The sequence below is a fragment of the Drosophila willistoni genome (genome assembly GCF_018902025.1).
Source record: "Drosophila willistoni isolate 14030-0811.24 chromosome 2R unlocalized genomic scaffold, UCI_dwil_1.1 Seg200, whole genome shotgun sequence".
In the NCBI taxonomy this organism is placed as follows: Eukaryota; Metazoa; Arthropoda; class Insecta; order Diptera; family Drosophilidae; genus Drosophila; species Drosophila willistoni.
Genome location: NW_025814051.1, coordinates 2,834,789 through 2,861,458, shown reverse-complemented (window position 1 = coordinate 2,861,458; position 26,670 = coordinate 2,834,789). Strand labels below are relative to the sequence as shown.

At 37.8% G+C, this 26,670-nt stretch overlaps 6 protein-coding genes across 7 annotated transcripts in view; 3 read left to right on the top strand and 3 right to left on the bottom strand.

Annotated features, from left to right (window-relative positions):
• The first annotated feature begins 982 nt into the window (after positions 1-982).
• On the top strand, positions 983-1,588 carry LOC124460404. The gene is made up of 3 exons (XM_047011061.1): positions 983-1,073; positions 1,134-1,287; positions 1,349-1,588. The coding sequence occupies exons 1-3, from the start codon at positions 983-985 to the stop codon at positions 1,464-1,466; spliced, it is 363 nt and encodes a 120-aa protein (XP_046867017.1). The 3' UTR covers positions 1,467-1,588.
• A 362-nt stretch (positions 1,589-1,950) lies between these two features.
• On the bottom strand, positions 1,951-7,483 carry LOC6641744 (coiled-coil domain-containing protein 170). Its single transcript, XM_015178531.2, has 5 exons — positions 7,249-7,483; positions 4,388-4,513; positions 3,506-4,330; positions 2,557-3,447; positions 1,951-2,497 (listed from the first exon to the last, which is right to left on the bottom strand). Exons 1-5 carry the CDS (start codon positions 7,390-7,392, stop codon positions 1,976-1,978), a joined length of 2,508 nt encoding a protein of 835 aa, XP_015034017.1. The 5' UTR covers positions 7,393-7,483; the 3' UTR covers positions 1,951-1,975.
• A 453-nt stretch (positions 7,484-7,936) lies between these two features.
• On the bottom strand, positions 7,937-9,628 carry LOC6641745. Its single transcript, XM_002064487.4, has 4 exons — positions 8,887-9,628; positions 8,654-8,823; positions 8,190-8,593; positions 7,937-8,131 (listed from the first exon to the last, which is right to left on the bottom strand). Exons 1-4 carry the CDS (start codon positions 9,549-9,551, stop codon positions 8,021-8,023), a joined length of 1,350 nt encoding a protein of 449 aa, XP_002064523.2. The 5' UTR covers positions 9,552-9,628; the 3' UTR covers positions 7,937-8,020.
• A 4,561-nt stretch (positions 9,629-14,189) lies between these two features.
• LOC111518528 (tudor domain-containing protein 5-like) lies at positions 14,190-15,869 on the top strand. Of its 2 annotated transcripts, none has more exons than XM_023175535.2 (5): positions 14,190-14,525; positions 14,660-14,782; positions 14,841-14,917; positions 14,982-15,533; positions 15,587-15,869. In XM_023175535.2, the coding sequence occupies exons 1-5, from the start codon at positions 14,274-14,276 to the stop codon at positions 15,843-15,845; spliced, it is 1,263 nt and encodes a 420-aa protein (XP_023031303.1). In that variant the 5' UTR covers positions 14,190-14,273; the 3' UTR covers positions 15,846-15,869. The 2 variants fall into 2 exon arrangements, with proteins under 2 accessions (XP_023031303.1, XP_046867004.1); XM_047011048.1 differs by having other exon boundaries at positions 14,191-14,525; positions 14,985-15,533.
• Positions 15,867-16,255, bottom strand: LOC111518521. The gene has a single exon (XM_023175491.2). The coding sequence runs from the start codon at positions 16,104-16,106 to the stop codon at positions 15,924-15,926; it is 183 nt and encodes a 60-aa protein (XP_023031259.1). The 5' UTR covers positions 16,107-16,255; the 3' UTR covers positions 15,867-15,923.
• Positions 16,256-17,703: 1,448 nt separating this feature from the next.
• The window catches only part of LOC6641736 (S phase cyclin A-associated protein in the endoplasmic reticulum), a 34,046-nt gene continuing 25,079 nt past the window's right edge, over positions 17,704-26,670 (top strand). Inside the window, exons 1-6 of the mRNA XM_002064489.4 lie at positions 17,704-18,496; positions 18,554-20,779; positions 22,187-23,657; positions 23,714-23,971; positions 24,042-24,165; positions 26,488-26,627. Of these exons, the coding sequence (XP_002064525.1) occupies positions 18,361-18,496; positions 18,554-20,779; positions 22,187-23,657; positions 23,714-23,971; positions 24,042-24,165; positions 26,488-26,627 (4,355 nt within the window). The 5' untranslated portion in view covers positions 17,704-18,360. The remainder of the gene's footprint in view (positions 18,497-18,553; positions 20,780-22,186; positions 23,658-23,713; positions 23,972-24,041; positions 24,166-26,487; positions 26,628-26,670) is intronic.

The window sequence follows — 26,670 nt, the reverse complement described above, 5'->3', positions numbered from 1 at the left end:
GACAACAGCAGCAGCAGTAGCAAAAACATTGAAAAAGACAACAACTTTTGATTAATTGCACAATTACAAGGCGCCACCGACTGACAACATGGTCACTGTCAGATTTTGTCTCTTGGATGAACTGAAAAACTGGTTACATATATGATTTTTCTACATATTTATATTTTGATTTATTTGGCAGCAACAATGCGTTTGACACTTTTCCTATTTGCATATTTCCGATGAACGCACGGTTAATGTGCGCACGGGTGAGTGGTGAGGAGGGGTGGGAACGGGGAGGGGGATGCCCATGCATATAAAGTCAATCAACTGTTGAGTTAAACGAATGGAAAATCGCTGCTAGAAATTTGCCAGCGATACAAATGTATGCATTCAAAATTAACAGACAAATGTCATAGCAATCAGCTTGCAACAGGCCACAAACACAGTAAATAACTGAAGAGGGAGCTACTGAGCGGCCCTTTTGCGTATGCAACACTTTTTGACCAAAAATACAAAGTTGGGTCACCGACGTATATTTGAAAAAAAATATTCTTATACTAAATACTCAAATCTAAAATCGGGACTCAAATGCACTCGAAACATAACAACCCATTGTCTTGTGTTCAAACTGATTTAATTTGTTTTCTTTCATTCCGATTTTCAAATTCATTGAATTTAATTATATCGTTTTAAAGTTAAAAATTTTTATTAAATGAATTTTTCTGTCATTCTCTTATAATTAAAAATGCAATAGAGTTTGTTTGATCCTGTATCTTAGAAAAAATTTTTAAATTTATGTTTTCTTGCCCGAAATGTATGACGTATGACGATAATCAAGTCAACCAGCACCAAACAATTAATCTCTAATTTCAACAACTTATAGTAAACATCAATAATTATTTACAATTATAATTGTAAACAAATAATAGAAAACTTGACTTGTTTATTTGTAAGTAAATAATGTGTTTTTCGTGGTTAGTGTTGTTGCAACTGTTGCACAATGAAGTTCTACTTACAATTGCTTCTAGCAGTTTTGTTCTTATTAAACTTTAGCGAGTGCTTGATTTTTGTCAAAACTTTACACGATGAGAGTCAGTATAAGGTCTCAAGGTTACCGATCTAAATCTTAAAGTTCAATATATATTTTGTAGAATATCCTGGACAATGTTATCCTGTTCATGTGCGCATTGGAGCAAAGAAGAAATACGATTTGATTGCTTTAAAACCGGGTGAAGAGGCGAATGATCCAAATACCTGTGGCACCACTGTCTGTATGAACTCGATGGGTTTGGCTTATGTTTACTAGTAAGTTTTCTATATATCATGTATGTAATAATTGGAATAATGTTTCCCCTATCTGCCTCAGCTGTCCCCGTACACTACCTAGTAGTGCATGTGATGATGATAAGGCCTTAAATACCATGGTTAAGTTTCCAGAATGTTGCTGGAACTGTTCTAAGAGCAAGGACTGTAAAGAAAAATAATCCTTTGCCGAATATTTGCTTTCATCAAATAATCAAAACGATTCAACATATTCAAAATAAAGAGTGCATATTTATCATGAATTTATCACTTAATCTGTTTAAATAAAAAATGTGAAATTAAATTTGCGAGGCCTTTACTTACTCAATCTTTAAATTTAATCTTCATGTTGGCATTTAAGGATATTAGTCAAAAATTGTATCAAACTATATTGTCTCGACAGAAAATTAAGTAAAGTAGAATTCTAAAAAGTTTCTAAGTATTTTGAAATTGTAGCAACTTGTATATTGATTCACTAATTATTAAAAAAAAAAAGAAATTACTTCAAGTTATCCCGATTATTCTAAAAAATATACATCATTGAAGTCACCATTTATATGAATCACATTATAGGAAAATTCTGAAATATTTTAATAGAACTCGAAATTTCAATATAGAAATAGAACAAATTTTTTAATGACATATAAATTTTAGTTATGTTGAAAATAGAAAAAATGATATGGAACCTTAACTAACAATATTTGCCCTTAAAGTCATAATCATCGTCGCAACTGCCGCCAGAATTATTAGTTAAGAGCTCATCCTTGCAGCCATGATGCAACCTATGGACATCAGAGTCGAAGCACTCGTCGTGCAGCCGCTTGTCCCGGCTTTTGCTGCGCTGACGCTGATGTGAGTGTCCATGGGAGTGACCATGTCGATGATTATGATGATGACTCTTATGCTGCTGGAAAGTATGCGAAGGACTGACTTCACGGGGCGGGCGACAGTGGGCAGAAGGTGGCACTGGGTCATCGAAACGTGGACAGGGATGATCGCCCACTGGAGAGGCAGTCTCGTATCGCTTGGATAGTAGGGTGAACTCCTGATGGGCAGAGCACAAGGCTTGAAGACGATGCAGAAGATCGGTTTCGGGCAAATCCCGCAAATGCAAAGTACGAGCCACAGAAGTTCGAAAGGATTGTAAATGGGAGAGACGCTGATTGGCATCGGAGAGTTGGGAACTGAGGCGATTGACATCGTCGCGCATGGACTAAAAGAACAAAAGGGTGCAGGATTAACATGCTGGAATAAATTCCAAGTGCTACTCACATTAATTAAAGCCTCATCTCGACAGCGCCGATTCTGATTTGATTCGCAACTGGACTTAATCCTCTCCTTCATGGCATTCAACTGTGATAATAGGCGAGTCTTTTCATCTTCCAAGTCGCATATCTGTGTGGTCAGCTCATCGATTTTTCTTGCCCTCTCCAGAGAGGTAATCTTGTACTCCACTGCCTCGGCCAGTTGGGCCTTGACCTCAGCTATTTGTGATCGGGCATCGGCCAATTGGGCACTCAATTTATCCACCTGTTTGGCAGCTTTTTTGGCCCGACAAACAGCCTCGTCTCTCTCACCCTGTAACATACATTTGCCCCTAGCTCCATCCTCAATGATGGCCAATTTCCGTCGTAGTAGTTCCAAGTGTAAGTCCCGACGTTGCACCTGCTCTCTAAGGACACGAACCCGACGCTGTAAGTTGTATACACTACTACTCTCCTTGAGAGGTATATCATGACAGGATCTTTCGCGTCGCAGCTTGCCATTTCCATGATGATGATGGTGTGGATGATGATGATCAGCACAACAGTTCTTCTCCGGCGTGTGATGATGATGATGCGGCGGCGTCTCATGCTCACAGTGGGCGGTGAGACGTTCGGCTCGCTCCAGCAGGCTCTCAGCCATCAGATTGGTATCATTGCCCAGAGCGGGTGGGGAGGAGCACTCACTCCAACTCATGGCTGATGCCAGACGTTGCAGGAACTCAGACAAACCCATGTGATCCTTTCGCAATGTATGGATCTCTGCGTGGCATTTCTCAAGCCGTTCAGTTAACTCACATTTCTGAACTTCATCTGTACGCAAACGGCACTCATTCGATTGTTGGGTCTCCTTTAACTTCTCATGCTCGCAGGACAACTGATCTCGCAAAGAATGCATTTGCTATAAGGAAAATAAATCTTAAGTAAGATGATTTAGATATCAAGGACTTTTATCTTACCGCCTGCATGGCCTGATTTTCGACCAAAGTCTCCCTCAACTTATCTTTGATCAGAGTCTCACAAGGTTCAGGCACATTTAGCATATTACTGAGGCATCTCAAGAACTGTAAACGATCCCCTTGAATACGATCCAGATTGTTCTGCAAGCGATGACAACGTGATTCAAAGCCACGCAGTTCCTCCTTCATCTTCTCGGCATTGATTTCGGATTCGGTTAGCCGGTCTCTTTGAATCTGAAGGTCGCGCTCATATTGCCTACAACGACCCTCCAGCTCGTGATTATGATTGCCCGCACCATCTAGTTGAGCCGTCAGACGTTGCTTCTCGATATTGGCCAAGGATTTCAGATTAAGTAATTCATTTTCACACGAACTCAGAGTGTCGCAGGTGGAGCTGACCTTTGCTTTGGCTCGTTGCCATTCAATCATTACCTCCTCGGCTCTAGAAATCACACACTCGGGTGTGGCATGGGAATTCTGATTATTCTCGCACACATCCAATCCCAGGCAGACGCTGAGCCGTCGCAAAAGATCATGGAGTTGTGCCTTGGCCTGCTCCTTGTGGGACTCCTCGTTGGCCAACTGGGTTTCCAAATGCTGTATCTTGCATATCAATTCCTTGTTTCTTTCATCCGAGCTGCGTTTCTCTCGCTGGACTGTGGTGATCGTGGAATCACAACGCGCTTGCACTGCTTGCTCACGACTTTCCGAGTTCTGAAGACGACTCTGCAAGGACCCTATCAAGGCTGTTTGCCGCGCAGCCTGCGAACGCAAATTCTCTATTTCTGCATCCTTGCTACACAAAGCGGTGCGGGTTTCGGCGAGCTGCATCAAAAGTTGAGGTATTAAACGAGTTGGAATTATTTTTAACCCATTGCTTACCTCGCTAGTTAAACGCTCTCGTTTGTAAGACAGAGCAGCCAATTCACTACGCAATGTTGTAGTCATATCTATGCCATGATGGTGTTCGGTTACTGTGATTCCAGTATTGCCGCATGATGTGTCCAGCTGGCAGTTTTTAGGCAATTAGGTAAAGAAGTCATAATTCATTAATATTTAAAATCAAATAAAAATCGTAAACTATTATCTCCATGGTTTCAAACGTGCAATGTAAATGGAATCTAGATGTGAAAAAGTGATGTTCATTGATGAACCCATAATAAGGGTTTCAAAAGTTTGGTATCAATTTGGAAAGTTTTAGCCCTATACCTAAATGTGATTTGAATTTAGGAAACATGCCTTGAATGTTAAATTTATGACATTCAAAGGAATAAACAGACAACATTATACTAACTCGGTTTAACACGATTGAAAATTTGCTACCTTGTCTCTGTTCACACGTCCTAGAACTGAATGTTACACGATTGAATATATCGATTCTGGCTAAAATAAATTTTTAAATAGTTTCAGCTATCGTGGAATTGTTGCATTTTTTAATACTTCAACAATTAAAAGAAGATTTACAAAGTTATTGTTATTTGAGAATATTTAAGATATTAAACAAAAATTCTTTACTGATTCCACATGTATTCCTCAGAAAGTATTTTGAGAAGAACTATAACATAAATTGTTTAAATCCTTCCAAAATCGCAAAGCATTAAAGCTAGAAAAACTAGAAATAGTTACAGATTCACAAAGAATTTATCCGAATAATAAATATAAAATAATAACACCAAACATTACTGTGCCAATTTTTCATTAAGTGATTTAATTTAACAGGAGCGGAATTGGTTGAAAATTAAGCACGAACTTAAACGTATTTACTCCTTGGTGAAACTTTAAACAGTTTAATTTGTTTGTTAAAAACTATCTTTTAAGAATTTATAACTCAGGTATTTTAAATATTTCAAATAGTCCTTGAATGAATAAATATTATTTATTTGTTGTATTATGTAACCAATGCAACATACATACATGTATGTATTTTTGTCATTGGTTTTGAAAATTTCTATAAAGCGTTTCTATTACTCTAAATATCAAAAGAATCTCAAATATTAAAACAAACACTTTTTGGAACGAAAACATTGTAAAACATTTTTGATAATACAATAATTAGTTCACTTTTGGCAAGATTATTTAAGTAACTTGTCAATTTAATCCATCGTACCAAATGATGATGATGCGGTGATATTCCGCCACTCATACCCAAATGATGATGATGCAAATGGGATGAATGATTATCGTTAGGCATTTTATTGTAGCTGCCAAAAGACCGTTCCGAACCGTACACCCAAAGCGCTGGACTCCAACTAAAACCAAGGATTGTAAAAACCAACAAAGCCCAATGACTTTACTCACTTTGCTTTGGCAACCAAACCGATGGAACAAAAAAACACCCATAAATGGTAACCCTAGCATGGCGCTAAGGATAGGAATTTACCTCAACATAACATCACACAAATGCAGAAAATTTATGCTCAAATCCAATTGGGGGAAAGGAAAAAGGGCGCTGGGGCGAAAAGGATATACTCGTAAGTGAAAACGAGCTCAATGGCAGGAAGCAATTGGTGGAGAAGGAGGACATGGAGGGCGATGATGGTTTACCCATGGCAAACTATTCTCTATTCTGCTTTCTGACATTATTTGGGTCATTCACATGGCGCCAAAAAGGAAACTCAAAATGCAATCTAAACAGACGCACGCACGCAAATGCGAATGCGGATGCGGATGTGAATGCGGATAGTTTTGGTGTGAGAAACGGTGTGAAAATTTTCGTTTGACTCCGGAAGAGGAAAACACATTTGAGGTGTTGATGGTTTTTCGTTTTTGTATTTTACATTCTGGACAAAAAAGTACTAAAAAAGAAATGTTGCATGTGATGGAAGCTAATGCAACAAAATTTTTGGACTTTAAATGAATTTTACAGAATTATGAATAGACAGAAAATATGATATAAATATAATAAAATATATGTAAATATCTACATAAAATCGTTAAAGCTGTTAAAGGATACAAGCAACATAAAAAAAATTATGTATAAAATAAATTAATTAATTTTAAAATAAGCTTTGAAATTAAGTTCTCTAATTAACTTCTTTTTATAATATCCAGCTAATGGCATCCTGTGCCCTCCTGATATTCAATAAACCATTAATTAAAACAATTTTAATTTTAATATCATAATTACATATATATGTAAAATGTATTATAAAATAGGTTTATTTCACACAATTATTCCAATTCATCATAATATCATATATTAAAATATCTGTTATAAAGGCAAAAACAGTCTTGATAAAACTGATATTATTTACGATCCCAATCCAAGTAATAGTAATCATGTAAATATTTTTTTTTCAAAAATGATGAATTGAGTTAATTCCAGAGCTCCATAGCTTCAGCCAATGCAAGAAAGTATATGCTCCCCCAGAGCTTTACCCATATTCATGCTTACCTTTTTATGTAAAATCCATGTAACTATCATTAGTCATAGTAGGTAAAAGGAAAACTTTTTTGCTTTGCCCCCTAACAACCGCATAAATTTCACACCAAACAAAAACAATTCAACGAACAGGGAGAAAAAAACTTTCAGTTTGGTTGATAAGCAAATCGCAAATTGCGAATTCATATTAAAAAACAAAAAAGAAAAAAAAGTGAAGAACAACAAAATCAAGCACATAAATCTTGTTTGTATACCTTATAGATGGTAATTTGGCACACGATATGAGCACCCGGAAACAAAAATAATATGAGCCCATTAAAACCATTCGCGGATATCTCCAAGTAAGTAAAACGAGACTCACCTGGCAACTTGAATGGGTTTGTTTCACAGGTGACATTGCTGATTGTTTCAGAGAATTCTTCTCTTGGCCACTGCACAAGACTTCGAATACTTGCCAATCCTCTGTGGTATTACCATTTGTAGAAGGTCTCAAATTTGCAGGCATTTCGCACTATAACTTTATCCCGATTTGGATTCGCTTTTGTTAGTTTGTGAAAAATTACTATTCTCTATTTTCTAAATATAAATATGCTTCAGCCAGGGGCAACCTGGCAACCCGAACTAATAGTCCAAGTCTAAAGCTATGCAAAATGGGGAGTTGTGTTCAACTGTTGCCAGGTAAAAGACCATAAATAACGATACATAAGTGAGTGGAATCACGTAAGTGGGCTGCCTGATAGTGGGGAGGAGGGCAGAGCCTAACACGTGTATGTTACTAAGGCAATGGGCATAATTTGATTTGATTTTCAAGACTGCAATTTCAATTTCAGAACTTCATTACATTTTGTCATTAGGCATAATTTCATTTGCCAGTCAAAACAGAAAAAAAAAACAAAAACCGAAACTATGGTAAATGTTTGTATAAACTTTGCAATAAATATAGTTTCGATAGGATGAAACCCAACCACTCAAAGTCTAGTCACGACAATGACTTTGATTTTTGTGTTTTTTCCCCCCGCCGCATGTTCCCTATGATTGCTATTGATGTATTGTCATTTAAGGGTTAAGTTCATGCTTATATTTTTTCAGAGTGATTATTAGTTTGTTTAGGTTAGCAACATAGCTACAGCAATTTAGAATTTCGTTTTGGGCTTTTTGCCTTTGGAATTCTTTTTGTTCTCCTTTTGCTCCTTCTTTTTCTTTTTATCCTCGAGAGCTTTGTTCATTTCCATTTCCTGAAGCTCCTGAAAAATAAATTTTAAAATATATTGTGATGTGTGTAAAATCTTTTCGTAGATTCACCTTATCCAACTCCTGTTGAATTCGCTGCTCTTCTTCCTTTTTCATTAGCTCAACAACTTCTGCTATTCGTCGTTTCATCATGGCCAATTGATCTGAATAGAATTTATATTCATCTCTTACCTTATCCACTGCCATACGAGTCTGTGTGCATTGAAGATCAGCGTTTTCGAAATCATTATCGTAACGCGCCTGCCATTCAGCCACTTCACTTCGATATTTATGAATCTGTAGACCGTACAATGATTCCGTATACTGGAATACTAGAGCATTTTCAGACATTATCTTTGTCGTTTTGCTTAGCTCCCGTTCCAGATTATCCAGTTTCTGTTGGATTCTCATCATATACTGCTCGACACCAGTGCGAACCCATGTGATGCGATAGCGCAACTCAATGGGAGTTAGAGCTAATTGAAAGAGGGGTTATCTGATTATGCGAGGGTACGTATGGGATGGGACGATGTTACCATCCTGAGTATCGCCCTCTACCAATAGAGCCGATTGTCGTGCTTGTGTATGTCCATTAATTATTGAATTGGCTCGAAATGCAAATATTTTTCTAACAAGATCATCATGCTCAAGGCATATCTCTTGTATTTCATTAACCCAATTGGAATTTATATGATAATTAGCAGCGCTGCGGAGGATTAAAGCGTATTAATAATATTCTACATTTTAGGGACATTTAATTCGCACTTACTTCATCATGGCAATGGCTCCCTTACATATATCTCGATTACCGCAAAAATCATCACGTAAAACATGGAGTATAGATGATATTTCACTCAAATCGGTACGATACTTCATACAGTCCAAATCATCTGAACCTCTCTCCATCGTAATGACATCCAAATACAATTGATTAATGGAAAGACGATTAATAAAATGCTCCACCGACCACCAGAATAATTTATGAGGTATTTCATTGATGTCACCTGGCCAAACGTTCTCAAAGAGTTCCACTTGCCGGAGTAATCGAACTATTAGAAATTCCACAGAATCTTTTTGAAATTGCTGTCTATAATCATAAAATATCCCCTGCTCTTTCTCAGCTTTTGTTTGTATGCTTCCACTGGGTACATCTATTGTAAGAATGGTTTTCCGCGACTTTCTTTCTATGATTCTCTGTATGGCCCATTTTTCAGCTGTTCCCGCTCTGGATTGTTTCACTTCTTTTGAACCCGGAAACATCTTTAAATTCTTTGCTCTCCCAAATTGGTCATAGTCCTTCAATATATCTTTCAGAAACTTATCACGACATAAAGATGAATCTGCATGCGGCAATGGAAAAGGTATTTCGCACGAAGATGCACTTGACTCATTGATTATGTTGCTGGCAGTTTCTGCAGTCTCGTTCTCCCCCATATTTGTTGTCTTTCTATAATTAAATTTTTTGGTTTATTTTAAATAACTAATAAGGTGTATTTTTGAAATGTATTTTGAAAGATAATGCTTGTACTATGCACTATAAAATGTTATTAGATTGTTTAGATAAAGAGTTGTAGACCTTCTTGATGAAAGTCCTAGATCAATAAAAGGCGAATGGCCAGGGCAGCAAATTTAAATAAATGGAAATTGAATTTTCTCACTAGAAAGTTATAAAAAGTGTCACGTTCCATTTGATCGAGGGGGAGTAAATAAGATGTAGGAACAATTCAGAGGCGCTTTCTTTCCCTGAACCCAACTTAGTGTTTTGCCTAAAATTACATATTTTTGAGTGGCGATAATCAAAAACGTCTAATTCGACAGAAAATTTAAATCAATTTCTTTTGTAGTTCAAGAAAAATAATTGATTTGTTACGTAAATTAAGTCCTAGATAAAGAACCTAAAAATGGCATACAAATTTCAAATATTCAACTAGTTTCAAATTGGAATCTGGGCCAAATGAAATATTTGTCTTAGTTTTACTAGAACTACAATTTTGTTTGAGGCTTTAGGAGTGTATTGTAAATTTTAAAAATTTGTATTATACATATTTACATACAATAGCGTGCAAAAGTGAGTACATGTTTGCAAGTTTGTAACTTAATATTGCACAAAATGCTTATTTTTGATGCCAGTGAAACCAAATTTTTGTAATATACTACTTACACATTTGTGAGCAAAACAGGATATATAGAACATTAAAATTATTTTAGCATAAGGACATAAAAACTAAAAACCTAATATAACTCTTAGGATCAACCACTAAAATTTCAAAAATTTTTTAAATACAATTAAAATTCAAAAATTAAAAATAAATGTTGTTTCACTGCCATCAAAATTAAGAATCCTCTAAAATATTAAATTAGAAACTTGCAAACATGTACTCACTTTTGCAAGCTACTGTATGTCTTTTTTTTGACGGTTCCAAATTCTGGGACTCGCCCTAGAAAAATGGGCTAAACAATGACCAACTCAAAATTATAAATTAACACATTGAAATCAGTTAACAATCAGTTGTTAACAATATTTTTAAATTCCATAAAATCAAAAAGCAAAATAAAATAACGACAAATTCATGTCTGAAATCATTTGGCACCACTGAATCCGGCGAAAACTACATCTAAAATTCTAAAAAATAGTATTAAAGTGTATTACTTTTATTTTATATGGTATCAAAAATTCTAGAGGTGTTCCTTTATAGTTTCATTCATTTTTTGCAGCTACTCGTGACTTTTATTTTGTTTCTCTTGTCTTATTTCCAATCCTCCTTCCACATTCAATTCTCAATCCCGCTCCGTCTGTTTAGTAGTCTTTCTCGCATGCTATAAATACTTGCGCCATATAAAAACACTAAACAAAAAAGAAGAGAACAAAAGAACAAGAAAAAAACCACGGTTCTTGCCGGCATGTTCTTCTTGTCTGCCTTTCCTCAGCAGAAGCTAAAAAGGGCCGTGGCAACAGACTCGTTTCTCCCTAGCCAATTTGCAGTAGTTTGTTGTTCGTTCTTGGCGTTGATAATGACGACAATGATACCTGCTGCATTTTGCTGTGACCCTGCTGCAATTTCTAATCGAATCGAAACCTTCTACCCTAATGATGGCCCCAAGGCAAGACATCGCGTCGACAATTTGGGACTGACTGACGCGCCCTTTTGTTAGCTGAAAAAATCTTCGAACGAGATGAGTAGTGTGGGGAACCAGCCAACCATCTGTGTATTTTGCGTGTGTTGTCGCATGCAACTTGCAGCAGGATCGACGATGAGCTATTAATGCTGTTCGCCTAATCGAATTTGTTCCGTTAAAATCTGTGCACGCTGCTGTGTGGCCGCAAAATGTTGCACAATGCCTGGAAGTCGGCAAGCAGGCAACATAAGGGCCTTCCCTTTGCGTCACACACACACAAAAACACAGCGATGCACCCTCATTCCCTCTCACTTTCTCGTTCTCTTTGTTTGTCTTTCTCCCTCACTCGGTCTCTTCTGTGTTTGTTGAATACCCTATACTTAACGAGTATATGAAAGTCAATTTGATTTATGTACAGAATGCGCTTACGATCTCATAAAGTATATATATTCTTGATCGGTAAGAATCAACAACAGATTCAATATAACCATTTCCGAACATCTGTGTGCACGTCGAGATCTATAAGAAAAAAATATTATTAAAATTATCAAATTGATATTGAACGATTTAAAATCAATCGAAAAGGTTGCCAAAATAATAAACCCCAAAAATATGTTGATATGCTCCCGCAGTTTTTAAAGTATCGTTGTAAAATTTAAGACACTAATGTTTACTGTAAATCTCTACCAAATCACTTAATTTCATAAAAATCTGAATGGCAATAGCCTCGTAATTGAAAGTGCTACTTATTTGTTTCTGATGCAGGGTAAGACAAGGTCGATGCACCGGCTTACTTCATTTTTTTTCTTGTTTAGAATGCTGACATTGCGGATGATGTCTGTGGTGGTAAGGGGATATATTGGATTTTCTGCATGGTTTCAGTTTCGGGCTTCAGTTGGTTCTTTCCAACTGTCCACAAGTGGTTCTGTCTGCTGGTTGATGATTCTGTTCGCCTGTTCGCACACACCATCGAAATTTCACATGTAATTCCCACGGCCTGAATTTTCCCACACAGACCCAGAAGAAGAGGAAGAGGAATTCAACAAGAGACCGACACAGAGACAGATGGGACAGCCAAGAGACTAAACCAAACACACAGACAAACAGTCGGACCATCGAACCGAGAGGAAGACCAAGAGACAGAGAGCGAGAGATGAGAATTTTTTATTGCCTTGAATTTTGCTCCCAGGGTCGGGACCAGCCGTATTGCCTCCTCCCCACCGACTCTCCCCCAACTCCAGCACTACCATCTTCATGTCGTTGTCATCATCATCATCACCATCATCCTCCCTTTTGCTCATCTGCCGAGTTGTCGTTTTGTTTATGTTTTTGTTGCTGCTGCTGTTGCTGGTTTTATCTGTCTGGGCCCTGGGTCTGGGTCTAAGCTTGAGCCTGCGTCTGAGCGTGGAAGGCTTCAACCTGACCAACCAACTGCCATTTCATAAGGCTTCCTTGTCTTTTTTTTGTTGCATCTTCGCTTGACTTTATTGAACTTCGACTTTGACTTTGGCACTGTGGAAGAAATCATACAAAAGCATTATAAAAAAAAGCCAATAAGTAAAATGTTGAAAGTATCTCATTTCAAGCGCCTGTAGTTTCCATTTTCCATAGGATTTTCCAAATTAATTTTATAGGTCTAATGATCGTTCTAGGCCAAATTAGAATTTAAGCCATATTCGAATTTTCAAAATGTTTACCACATGCATTTCCAATTGTGAGTATTTTTATCGCTAAAATTTATTTGTTTTATTCGCTTATCAATCATAGAACTTAAAAAATACAATGTTATTGGGTTTATTAACTGTTTTCGTTAGTCAAACAAATATTTGAAACTTTTTATATTATTCAAAAAGAGTTTCCCTCAATCTTTTTATTGCCAACTTGCCAAAATAAAAACAATTAAGATTTTAATTTCATATTAAAAGGTCAACCAAAATCAAGAGAAACATAATTTTTAATTGTAATGAAGAGCGTAGATTTAGAAGCATTTTGTTTTGAATTAAATAAATTACACAGGCCCAAATTTGGTGATTTTAATAGAGTCCCTAACAAATTTGAGTAAGAGGAACAATAAGTACATGAAGTCAGTTTATGCCCATAACCTGCAGATTTTGTGAAATCAGGGGATCAGAGGCTGTAAAATATGTTATAAAGAATCAAAGTCAAATCATTAAGAGACATATTTTGCTACTTGAAAAAATAATTTTTAAATAATCGAAAAATAAATTAGTCCATAACTCACTAGTTTCGGGCGGGAATTGGAACCAGGGTTTCGCCAATTTTAGGCAGGACCTCTACGTCTCAGTCCTCCGAGCTGCTTGAAGTCCACTCGGCGTTTTACCTATAAGTCACTGAAGCAATAGTTTTAAGCGCGATTTATTAGGAAAATATAGAATAGTTCAAATGACGGGGTATTCTACAACATATCCAAAATTCATCCAATTCGGTGACTCGCATACCTGAAATTCCCCTTGTAAGTGATCTGTACGTCCAATTAATAAAGGACACCTATTGAACTTAAAACACTTTTTTATGACCTCAAAATTGTGTTATTCTAGGGTAGCTGTCCTTGGGTACATTTCCCAACTTTCATTTGACTTATTATTTTTCTGAAATTGATCTAAAATTCTATTTCATTTATACCAAAAAAGATTCAATGCAAGAAAAATGCCGTATAATAAATATTGTATATATGTACATATATATGATATGATTTACATCACATGAGAGTATGAGTTTTTCATTTTTACTTTTTAAGTAAGACTGATTAAGTCGTTTTGTCTAAATATCAATCAATTATAATTTGCTTGGTTTTAATTACGACACACGAAATTACTAACCCTTCGATAATTCGCACAACTCGCAGACTCCAATAACAATTTGCAATACGATATCTTTTTTTTTTAGTGACATCTCTATAGGAGGGATGCCACCTGAGGAAACATTTTACAGTTATGACAACGATAAACTTTTAATTTCTCTTTCTCAACATCGTGTGCACATGCGTCGTAAAATTTTTGGCTTTATCCGATTTGCATAATGAGTGGAAATAACACAGCCAATATTAATTCATCATTTGTCCAAGATGAGGAATCCCAGAAATTTGATAGTGATGATGATGGCGAAAGTGGCATTGCATCTGGCACGAATCCTTTTACCGATGAGTCAAGTGAGCACGTGCTAAATCTATCTTCTGACCAAGAGGAGGACGATAAATCTGATCCTGAGCAGAAGATGAATGCATTTCTCTTTCGCCTGCAATCACGTATGGCGGTTCCTGATTATGCTCTGGTGAGAAAACACTTTATTTAACTAATAAGGCAAGTGAGGCTTAAGTAAACGTGTGATCTGCCCATTACAAATATAGTACATATGACCCACTTCTTGTTTCGACTACTGACCTTACTTATTCTGAATAAATTTAGACAGATGCCGTCTTTTGTGTGGACAAACCTCAGTGTTCCATATCTCTGGGCGAAAATCTGCCAACCATGGATCTAAAGGAACATTGCGCTGAAAATGCTTTGATCAAAATCCGAGTAACAGAGGTAAGTAATAAAAATATTTATGTTTGGGCTTTTTTATAATATTCCAATTTCTTTACAGGTTTATAGCCCATTTCAGTTTTGGTTCCAATTGATACAGGATGAGAATTATCTGAATTCAGTGAACCTTAATTTAAAGTAAGTCTTAGGAAGTGATTGCATTGTACCAATTTTTATGCTCATCTTCTTTTATTTATTCTAGCAGTTTCTACAACGGTTCTCTTAAGGATATAGAGAGCTATTTTAATCATTTACCCAACTATTTTATTCAACCTGGCTACATTTGTGTGGCCCGTGATCCTTTGTCAAGATCTTGGCGTCGTGCTCGAATTGTGTCCAAACCTTTAACGCCGGATGAGAATATCATGATTTATTATGTGGACTATGGATCTGGTGGAGAAGTGCCACGCACAGATCTGCGTTTCCTTTCACGATTATTTGCTGGAATACCATCATTAGCTCTCCGTGGTTGCCTTTCCCATATACATCCGTTGGGTCCTCATTGGCCAGTGGAGAGCATTGAGGAATTCAAGGACATTGTGTTGGATCGTGAAGTGTATGCTAGTGTGACGGAATGCGATCACAACGATAAAGTTGTATTCCTTAGACTCTCCTATAACAAGGATATTAAGCCTTCAATCAATCGGCTAATGGTTGAAGCAGATTTGGCTGGCAAAAGTGAGCATTATAGCGATCGTTTGCGAGAATTCAATTGTGGGAGACGTCTGCGATATCTACGAGAACGTTTGCCAAGGTGAGTCGAAACATTTGCAATCGTTTTTTGGCTAATTGCAATTTCCTTGGTAGCTTTGACATGCTCGAAAATCGTGCCTTTCCCATGGGAGATGAGAAATTCGAAGAAGAGTTTGATCATCTAATTGGTTCACCATCTTTTTATAAGGATTTCGAGGTGCCCCATTTGAAGAATCCATTCTTGTTTAGCCTTCAAAAGGCTCTCGAAGACTGGATGGTCCCGTATAAGAAGGAAGAAATCGTTTGGAGAAACTTGTATAAAGAAGCTAATCAGAAATTGGAAGAATCTTTTAAAAAGAAATGCTTAGTATAAATTGAAATATACACCTTGGACTTTGTGAAACATGTGTTATTTATTATTATTTACATTCCGATTCTTGACTTTCCAATTTTAGGTATGTCGCAAAGGTGGTGACCAAAGACAATATAGAAAGTGTCCTATGGCTGATATAATATCCGTAGTCACTTGAACACTAAAATGCAAGGGAGTATATATTAATTCCAGGCCATAGGAGAGATGTGGTTTCAATTTATTATGATTGGACTGCGACATTATAATTGGCATCTTTAGCATCAAAGAATCGGCGATGTACAATATTTATTTAGATTTATTCAGATGTTACAAGACATTTCATAATTTAATAATGTAATCGGAAATTTGAATTTGTGACACTTGAGTCAAAAATCAGTTCTCCAACTCGTTTCGTCTTATATACTCTTCACTACTGTAGCTATATTTGAGCTTATGAGATTGCTGAAGGGTTCATATAATTTTGGCAAATCGCTAGGCTGTTCGATTTTCTGCTATCCTGTCGTTTCAAACTCACTACCGAAGTAAAAAATCCATTTCAATTGGAGAGAAGGACCAAGCCCCCACTAAAATTTGGCAATCGAGGGGAAACGTTTCGCAGTACTCAAATAATATTCGGTGAAGTGAGGCAAAGCTTTTATCGTCTGGCACACTCACACACACACACACAGTGAGACATTCACACTCATTTGTTGGAAACGCAATGCAAACGAAACAGAAACAGAGAAAACAACACACAAAAGCAACTTTGAGGCCCGAGTGAATGTCATGGTGAGATATGCTCAAAGCTTTTCTGTTCGCCTGTTCGTTAGAGTCCATGAATCGAAATTGTGTGCGCGAATGAGTACTGAGACCGAAACGGAAACCCTGGGATTGGGGATTGGGTGAAGAGCTGAGCTCAGCTATCTTCATACATATATGTATATGGTGTGCGGTACTGGGACAGACTATTTGGGATGGAGATGGAGATGGGGGGGCCTGTCAAATTGAAGATGAGAGATGCCACTCTTGAGCTCGGCCTAATGGGGCTTGAAATCCATTCATTGCGGCGGCGACTCAGACGAACATGGAAATTGAGTGCTCTCCTCCGTTTGTTCATTGTTGTTCCGCTCGCTGGGTAGTTCCAATTGGCCAAACTAGAGCATTGAGCAGCAGCATCATTTAGATTTAGACCGGAATAGTAGCAGGCGCCCAGCGGAGCTTTGCAAGCAACAGACGAACGTTGGAAATGGAAATCAATTTACATTTCGTCATTTTTATACACTTACGCAAAAAGTATATATTGAATTTGTTGAGAAGTACACAATGACCATATAAAAATATACAGTCAATTTAAAGTCATTAAAATTGAGTAGGTCATATGACTTTAGAAGACTTGATACAAAATAATAATTTTGATTTAAAAACCTTTACCTGAAGCTATAATTATTATGTCAAATTCTGTCGAACTTAATCAAAATTCTATAAATTAAAAATATAGCTGGCAATGAAAGTCTGTCTCACAAGTAAATATATGAAGGTTGGAGTAAGAATGGAATTGTGCAAGGGTATACAAACTTCGTCGCGGCTATATCAATTGGCTCTCTGTTTTTTCTCTCGTTTCATCTCGTTCCCGTTTCCATTGCTGTGCATGGTTTCTCTTTCTAAGCTTTTGCTTAGCGGGCCAACTAAAAATAAAGTGGCACTTTTTTCCCGATTGTGTTGCCATATATAAAAAAAAAGTGTAACAGTAAAAACTGAGCAAAGTCCTAAGGCTCTCATTTTGGCAAATTCAAATTTATAACTATCGATAACAATTTCCCACTCAGGAATTGCAATGGCGCCACTGGACTGTGTTTCATTTCCATTGCATTCTGTACCAAGAAACAGCTGTTTCTTGTTTGGCCCGTGGCCGTACACAAATGTAATTGAAAAACAAAACCAAACAAAAGAAAAAAGTTCTAAAAAACGTGGAGTGAATTACAAAAGTGTGGGTGGAGTGCGACTTTTCGTTCAGTCATATTTTGTTTTTCTTAGCAAGCTGACAGCAGAGACCCAATATACAGACAAAATCTAAAACTCGGCTCACACCTGCCGCGCTCCCTGATCAACCGTGGCCCAAAGGGGGCTTAGCCAAATGACTAAATGGCCGCCAACAAGAACTAATCCTATTTAGGCCAACACCTTTCTAATTACAACAACAATAGAACAATGTGCTGCAGTCAAAGTTTGTGAAACGAATTTGCATTTCGCAACCCCAATTCGGAAGAAGCAGAAAATTGAGTATAAAAATAGCATTAAATGGAATTAGGGGTTAAACTAAAAAATAATCAAGTCAATTATCAATTGAAATTCAGCAGTCGATTGAAGTTGGAGTAGGCTGACTAAAAAAACTGACAAATAATTTTACTGGAGACGAGAAAACCCAATTAAAGACGAACAGCTGCAGGTCTGCGTAGGTGAGTGAGACGCCAGCAGCAACGCCACCGACTGCCGCACACACACACACACACACACATACCATAAGAGCTCCCCAACAATGGAAATGCGCGAAGTATTAAGCCGGGAGGGGCGAGAGGCAAAGAATTTGCTAGTTTACCAGTTTTGTGATGAGACAACAACAAATTCAGCTGCAAGTGGAGGCGGCGGCGGCGTCGTCAATATGAACGGTGACTGTAAGTTAAACGAAATTGGAAGTTCTTTTTTCTTAAATTAATTTTTTTTAACTCTAGGTCGCAAGCCACCCAAATCGCCCACATCCATGGCCTCTGCTGCTCGCATCAAACAATCAGCTGGTGGTAGTGTTAGCGGAAATTCTGGCAGCGCCTCAAATGGTGGACCACGTGTGCGTAGTGCCTCCACCGGCAGGGATAAGAAATCGGAACTACAGGCTCGTTACTGGGCCCTTCTGTTTGGCAATTTGCAACGGGCAGTGAATGAGATTTATCAAACGGTTGAGTGCTATGAGAATATATCCAGTTGCCAGGAGGCAATCCTTGTGCTAGAGAATTATGTGAGAGATTTCAAGGCTTTAAGCGAATGGTTCAAGGTCTCCTGGGACTATGAGTCACGACCATTGCAACAGCGACCGCAGAGTCTGGCCTGGGAGGTGCGTAAAAGTAATCCCACGCCCAGAGTGCGTACCAAAAGCCTTTGTAGTCCCAATAATTCGGGCAAATCAAGCCCAGCTTTGTTTCTAAGTGGTTGCTGTCATTCCGGTAAGACTTCACCCTGTTGTCCCGGAGCCTGTGCTGTTGATGGTCAGTCCCAGTCGCCAAGAAAAATGCTGCGTGCCTTTGATCAAGTGCCAAAAGGTTCTATGCGAGTTAATGTAAGGGAATTATTTGCGGCTAACAAGAAATCAGTACAGGATGAACCAGTGGATCTAAGTGCTGAGAAACCATTTGTACATATGATGAATACCCAGTATTCTCAAACAGATCTAGAGGATCCGCATCTGACATTGGCCGATATAAGAGAAAAAATGCAAAGAGAGGCTGAGGAAAGAGAAGCCCAGGAAAAGGAAATCCAAGAGAAAGTGGAGTTGGAGGATCTACTGCCAGCATCAGTGGAGCCGAAGGAGGAGGAACTTACAATAGATAAGCCAGCAGAGCCTACTGCCCTGGAAATGACTGTATCCACTTTGGAGGCCATGGAAAATGCTCTGCTTTCAGAACAAGCCAACAAAGAGCCCACTCCTCCGACTACAACGCTTAAGCCAGTTGAAGAATTAACCAAGAATCTTAAACCCTTGAATCCCATCAGTGCGAATATTGTGCAAAATAGTCCTTTAAAATATTCCAGTGTTCTCAATCGACCCCTAAAGAAAACCATTAATAATCCAAGTGGCCCAACATTGGCTAAGACTATGCCAAAAACTGCCACACCCAACACTGCCAACAAATTTTTGCCTGCTAATGGATTAAAGCGTAATCCAGTGAAACCTGCCATGGCGGCTAAGACAGGTCGGTCGAATGCTATACCATCCCGACCTTCCAGCAAAACAGAGAGCTATGGTCCGCCAACAAATGTGGCCAGTCGTTTATCTGCCCGCTCTCGCACCATGCTAGAGATGAATGGGCAGCAGAAGCAGCAGTTACCAGCAACTAGCGCTAAGCCCAACGGAATAATCAAAAGAGCATCATCTACACTTCTGCCGATTGCCACCAGGAAACATGCATCCAACTCGAAATTGAATTCACGCGAAGACATAGCCAGCTCTACTTCCACTCTAAAAGCCAGCAATGAGCAGCTCACAAAGAGTTCCCATAGACATGAGGAAAGACATTCCGAACCCAAACATCAGCAGGCATCTGATGCAAATGATGGTTGGTTGACGGTCAAGAATCGTCGGCGCAGCAGTATGCATTGGTCAAATAGATTCAATCAGCCAACGGGCTATGCCAGTCTGCCAACTTTGGCCCTACTCAACGAGCAGCAGCAGCAGCAGCAACAACAACAGCAGCTGCAGCATCAAAATCAAAAGTCCGATGATGAGAACAACAAACAGAAAGCCAACAAAATATCTCCATCAAGTGGTGCCAAGTCCAACAATTCAACCAAGATATTGACTAGTAAGGCAACTAAATCATTAGCTAGACCAGAAATCAAAAATGCCAAGGCCAAAGTGAATTCATTTCCTGCCCAACGTCCAAGCGCTCAAGTCAAGAAACCAGAAAAGAAACCATTAGCTTCAGCTTCAACGACGATAGGGACTCCTGGTGTACCTTCAGTAGCTGCCACCAGTAGTAGTACTCGTAGCAGCAGCAATAACAGTGCCACAACGGGACGCTCTACTATTATTAAACGTCAAAAATCGGATCTTACTGGCCTTAAAATGACTTCTCTCCACAAGGAGTATATGCGGAGTGAGAAGAACGCTTTGAGAAAACAGCAACAAAAAATGGAGCAAAAACAAAGCCAGAGTAGCTCTTCATCTGCAGAAACTGTCGTCGACTGTAAGTTGATATTACGCATTATGTAAACTTCAATTCGTAAGTTAGGTAGTCTGTTCAATTTTTCTTACCTGAGGGATTGTTTAAGCCATTTGCTATCAAGTTCCAAGCCATAGAGTGATTCTTTTAAATCATAACACAAATCATAACATTATTTTGTTCCATCCCAATGTATTTTAATAAACTTGTAATAAATTGCGGCACCTTAGGGTCTTTTTTCATATATTATTACGATATTATGTACGAGTGAAAGAAACTAGACAGAGAAACTAGCCTAGTGCCGGATTAGCCTTATAGCATCAGTGAAGAATTAATTAAGGAATTGTTAAAAGATTTTTAATCACTGAACAATTTATTCAATATTCTAAATGAATGACATAAGTAAATTTACAAAACTTGAATTTACTTTGAGCACTTTGAGAATCTGTGATGCTAAAAAATTCTAATAGATTTTCAAAAGTGATATCTCGCTTAAATGCTTTTTAACGTATAGGAATAAATTAAGTTATGTCTTCAGTTATGTTAAGTTATGTCTTCAAGAGAGACAACAACAGAACTACAAAGTATTCCAATAAACCTTAATTTCATGAAGCTCTAATTTAGTCTATTTTGGTTATTTCGTCAAATTGGAATTATGTTAATTATAAGCCGATTCGATATATCCATGTCCGTCGGTGCGTATGCAATTTACTCAGCCGTCTTAAAAGCCATTAGGATGAAACTTGGTATTTAAGCAATTTATAACCTGGGTGAGATGAAGTATGAAAATATTACGGACCGGACCACTATGTCGCATACTTATATACGAAAAATAGGTGAAACAGTTTGAATATCCTGATGAAATTTACTAATATGATAGTTTTGGAAATAAAACATAAGATCCCAAAATTTTAATCCGATCGGATTAATAGTACTTAAGTTAGCTTTGATTTATTTAATGATGAATTGAGTTACAGAAAAAGAATTTGGAACATGTACAAATTATATGGGCAGGACTGCAAGGGTATTTAAACTTCGGTACAGTATTTAGTTGATGGCTTTATAAAATCGGTTAGAAATTGCTGAAAATACTGTCTGACCAAAAAGGCAGATTAGGAAATATTCAAGTCTAAAACATTTTTATAAAATATTTCTTTAAAAAAATTTTGTTCGTTCCTGCACATATGTGGAGACTTAGTTTCAAAGAGTATAGATTGAAGTTCCTAAGCAGGAAATTGCAAACTTAGTTTTGCTTGGCTAAAAATCAATATTGTTTTTCATTTATATTAAAATGGCGCCTAACCAGTGGTCTGTTCAATTATCAACTCCTTAGAAAATATCCTAACTAAGCCAATGTGAAGGGTTTAAATTAAAATGTTTCCAATAACTTTTAGAATATTTGCTAATCTGTAAACTTTTTTCGTTTTTTAGGCATTAATGATGAGCACAACAAAATTGATATTAAAATCCAAACTAATTGTGAATTCTCCAAGACAATTGGCGAGCTCTATGAGAGTATTGCCCACTGCAAGTTACCAAATGGAGTTTGCCTTAAGCCGCCAAATGCTTCATGCTTATTAAGTGCCTGCGATGAAAATGATGAACCAGAGAATACCGATGACAATGATGAGGAGCATAATGAGAGGATTTTGGTGCAAGTGCAGGAATCTTTAGAACGTCAAATACGTGAACTGGAGCAAACGGAAATTGATGTCGATACTGAGACGGATGAGACAGATGCCGAAGTCCAGCTGGAGGAGCCAGAAGATTGTCTTAATGAGGCTTTAGATGATACCTCCTCTGGTGTGTTTGTGACCATGAGCGATGATGATAATAATGCTAGTTTGGAGTCGCGATATCAAGCCCTTCTATCTGATATGTCTTGGAATGAACGAGCCGAGGCATTGGCCACCCTTCAGGCCTATGTGGCTCGTCATCCTGGTCGTGCTCAGGAATTGCATCAAAAATTATCATCACCTTCGCGTCGACGTTCGCTCCAGGAGACATTAAAAAAGTATCAAGCCAAACAGGCAAGAGCCCAACAAAAACGAGCCCTGCTCCAGCAGGAAAAGGCGGCCAAATTGCAGCAGCTCTTCGCACGCGTAGAAGATGTTAAGGCAGCCAAGAAACAACTTATCGAAGATAAACGCCTAAAGATGCAGGGACGTCTTCAAAGAGCAGCCGAAAACCGTGAACAATATCTTAAGCAGATCATTGAAAAGGCTCATGATGAGGAGAAAAAATTGAAGGAAATCAACTTTATTAAAAACATTGAAGCACAAAATAAACGCTTAGACTTACTAGAGTCCTCCAAGGAGACAGAGGGACGGCTGCAGGAGATCGAACAGGAGCGCCAGAAACGTGTAGAGGAAAAATTGGCCAAAGAGGCAGCTGTCGAGCGTCGTCGACAGGCATTGGAAAAGGAGCGTATTCTCAAACTAGAGAAAATGAATGAAACGCGTCTGGAGAAGGAACAACGCATTGGCAAAATGCAGGAACAAAAGGAACGTCAACGCCAGGCTTTGGCCAGGGAGAAGGCTCGTGATCGTGAGGAGCGTCTGTTGGCTCTGCACATGCAGAAACAGCAGACCACCGAGGAGCTTCAAAGAAAAATTCTACACAAACAAATGGAATCGGCTCGCCGTCATGAGGAAAACATTGAACAGATCAGACAAAGAGCTGTGGAACTGACCATGCCATCATCAAGACAGCAGGATGGCGAAAATGGCGGACGTACTGATCAGGAGAATGACGATGATGATATATTCAATGGCAATAGGAGTAGCACAACAAACGAAGATGGTGATGTATCCTCCACAATATCAGATGTGGTAGGAGGCAGTGGACATTCGAGAAGCTATAAGAAAAAAATGAAGAAGCTAAAGCAGAGAATGAACCAATGGTGGGTTACTAAAATCCATATTAATGTGATCTTATTATAAATTAATTTCTTTTTAGTGCCGTGGAGTATTTGGAGGGTCTGGAAGAACTGCCAGCTCACGTCAAACGTGAGAGTACAGTGCCCAAATTTGTTAATCTTGTGATGAAAGGTGGTGGAGCTCAGGGTCTAGATCGTGTCCTTGGCAATCTTTTACGTGTCATACCCAAAGCTCAGGCATTTGATTTTCAAGCTTTCCTCTCCATGGATGGTCTAGGTGTATTGGCCACGCATGTCATTAGCAAAGGTCTAGAAGACAACTCTGAAATATCCAGAAAGTGAGTTGACAATTTTCACAATTTTTCAACTATTTTAACAATCAATTCTATTTCTCTCACCCTCCTTAAGATCTGTTACATTGGCCGTACAATTATATCGCAATGCCTGCTCAGTGTGTCCTCAAATAGCTCGTCATGCTCTCTTGGGCAATTCCATAACCATACTCTTTGATGCCATCAATAAGAGCTTTCAGGTGAGCTGCAAATAAAACAAAGAAAAGAACAAAACTTTTAAACCTATAAAAAAGAAAACCAAAAACAAAAAAAGCAGAGAAACTGAAACTGTCGCCAAGCAGTCGTCGCGACTTGCAAACAGTTGGCGAAATAAGTCGTAACTTGTTATTCCCCCCTGCATCGTTATTGTCGCGTCATCTAAGGCCTGTAGCTTGGCTCGGCTTGTTGTGTCCTGGCAGGAGCCACTTAACACTTGGCCGGGTTTATATGACTGTGATTTTACCTATAAAATGTCCGGTTATAGACGAATTTTTATGGACTGTGGAAAATGTTCAAAGTCATTTCATTCAATGTACTCTTAGATGATGCCATAAAGACACTATTTTTTTTTTGTCTTCCCCCTTTGACATTTTAAAACTCTTCGTAGTTTTTTATTTTCGTATTTTTAATAACACCTTTGCATATTTTAAGGGGAATTTTTCGGTACGTTAACCTTTTTCTGGCTTCAAGTAAAATATTTCTTTACTTTTAAGATCCAATTTTATGTTATGTTATGTCTTATGTTAGTAAAATTATCTAAATCATCTATTACCAACATTTAGAAAGGGATTTATATATCTTTGTGTCGACCAGGACTGCATTTTCTCTTGTCTAAGACAAGACATTTTACGCGAAGTTTGAAAGTTTTGAATGTTTTATTCATAAAATATTGTCTGAAATTCTCAGATAGAAAATAGAATTGGATTAATAAATCCCTATTAAAGTACTCTTTTGGAGAGCATTCCGCATTCGCTTTTAAATTAATGAATCTTCTTATATACATATATGTATGTATATATATATGTATATCTGTCTATTTGCCAAGTTTTTAAACTTTATGATTTTCGGCTTTTGTTTTTGCTCAAATGTTTATTTGCCATTTCTTTGACGCTTTTATTCTTTTGTTTGGCATTTTTATATGAATTTTATTTACTGGCCTCGCACGCTGCCGCCGCCGCCACTCTTGGTCGCACTTTCGGTCCAGTCGAGTTTGGCCTATAAATTCTGACGCCCTAAGAGGAGCCCCACCTCCTCCGACCTCACCCGCTGGTTGTTGTGTCGCTTGGCAATTTGTCAGGGTTCTTTTTGTTTTCTTTTTTGGCTTCTTCTTCCTCTGTTCTATAAAAATGTTTATATATTTGCGGTTGGCTGTTAAATCAATCGTTAAATGGCATAAAAAGCCACTCATCCCATAACATTCAGTTAACTATAGACATATGTACACATATATTTTTATTTTCTTCGATATGTATGTATATAATTTTTACTATTTAAATTTTTTTTACTGGCCATGTTACCTTGGCTCGCGTTTATTGTCATTGTCGGCAGCCCATTCCACCTTTTCCTTCTGCTGCCCTTTTGATGGATCAGCTCGCGCGCCGCTTGTCATGTAATGAAGAAGAAACAACAATTTTGGTATGATTAGTCTGAGTGTGGACACTGTGATACCCTTTTGTGGGCCTGTAATTTCAATACAAGTTTATAAAACCTAATGCGCATATGTTGCCTAAGCAAAGCAGTGCATGTAGCAAGCAGTTCATGCTTCCATTCAAACATGTTGACAGCCCAACATGTTGCTGGAGTGAAAATGTTGCTAGCGGGAAATTTTTAACCAAGTTGCAAGTTGTGAATGTTGATAACTAGATATCCTGTCATTCAGAAGCCAAGTTGCTAGTTAGTTATGTTAATTTAGGTATTCTAAAAACCTTTCTGGGCGGCATAAGCTATAAATATGCATTAGCGTAGTAGATTTTGCAGCAGTTTTTTATTCAATCTAAATTGTTAGTCCTTTATAGATTCTACAATGTTCATTTGCCTGCCCAACTCTCCAATTTTCATGTAACTGGTCTTAACATACTTTTTTAAGCTATTCTACAGGGTACTCAAAAAAAAAAGAAATTAAAAAGTTGTTAAAAAAAAGGGGGAAGAAGGAAAAAAATACATCAATTAACATTTTGATGGATGTGGATGGGCCTGGTTGTTATTGTTAAATTGATAATTAATTTAAAGAAAAAGACAAACACAAAAAATGAGAAACAAACCCAAACAACAACCACAACAATAACAACAAGTTGAGGCAACACACTTGACAGCGCCCAAAAGCATGCAACAATTGTGTGCATCGGTTAGAATACGTTTGATACATATCCTGAAATTTATTACTGACTTTTAACCTCTCTTTCTCTTATCTCCTTTTTGATTTGCTTGCTTTCTTTCTCTCTCTCACTCTTTTTGGTTTTTTCTTTTTGTCATTCTGGTTTCACCATATATTTTTACACTTGTTCATATATTTCTTGTTGCAGTTACCCGAAGAAAAATCACCACAACATCCGGTCGAGTTATCCACCGAGCTAATGCTGGCATGCACCGAGGCGCTATCATCGAGCTATGTGAAGAAAAACACCCACCCTAAAGTACCGGAACGCCTACCGGACATGATAAAGTGAGTACGAGAAGAAGCTAAAGCAAAAGCAAATACCAAAACT

Coding starts and splice junctions, on each gene's coding strand:
- LOC124460404 (XM_047011061.1), top strand. CDS start 983: ATGAAGTTCTACTTACAATTGCTTCTAGCAGTTTTGTTCTTATTAAAC. Junction 1,074..1,133: donor CAAAACTTTACACGATGAGA/GTCAGTATAAGG, acceptor TATATTTTGTAG/AATATCCTGGACAATGTTAT. Junction 1,288..1,348: donor GGTTTGGCTTATGTTTACTA/GTAAGTTTTCTA, acceptor TATCTGCCTCAG/CTGTCCCCGTACACTACCTA.
- LOC6641744 (XM_015178531.2), bottom strand. CDS start 7,392: ATGCCTGCAAATTTGAGACCTTCTACAAATGGTAATACCACAGAGGAT. Junction 4,331..4,387: donor GAGAGCGTTTAACTAGCGAG/GTAAGCAATGGG, acceptor CTTTTGATGCAG/CTCGCCGAAACCCGCACCGC. Junction 2,498..2,556: donor GAGATGAGGCTTTAATTAAT/GTGAGTAGCACT, acceptor TTGTTCTTTTAG/TCCATGCGCGACGATGTCAA.
- LOC6641745 (XM_002064487.4), bottom strand. CDS start 9,551: ATGGGGGAGAACGAGACTGCAGAAACTGCCAGCAACATAATCAATGAG. Junction 8,594..8,653: donor AGAGGGCGATACTCAGGATG/GTAACATCGTCC, acceptor TCTTTCAATTAG/CTCTAACTCCCATTGAGTTG. Junction 8,132..8,189: donor TTCAACAGGAGTTGGATAAG/GTGAATCTACGA, acceptor TTTATTTTTCAG/GAGCTTCAGGAAATGGAAAT.
- LOC111518528 (XM_023175535.2), top strand. CDS start 14,274: ATGAGTGGAAATAACACAGCCAATATTAATTCATCATTTGTCCAAGAT. Junction 14,526..14,659: donor CGGTTCCTGATTATGCTCTG/GTGAGAAAACAC, acceptor GAATAAATTTAG/ACAGATGCCGTCTTTTGTGT. Junction 14,783..14,840: donor TCAAAATCCGAGTAACAGAG/GTAAGTAATAAA, acceptor ATTTCTTTACAG/GTTTATAGCCCATTTCAGTT.
- LOC111518521 (XM_023175491.2), bottom strand. CDS start 16,106: ATGCTAAAGATGCCAATTATAATGTCGCAGTCCAATCATAATAAATTG.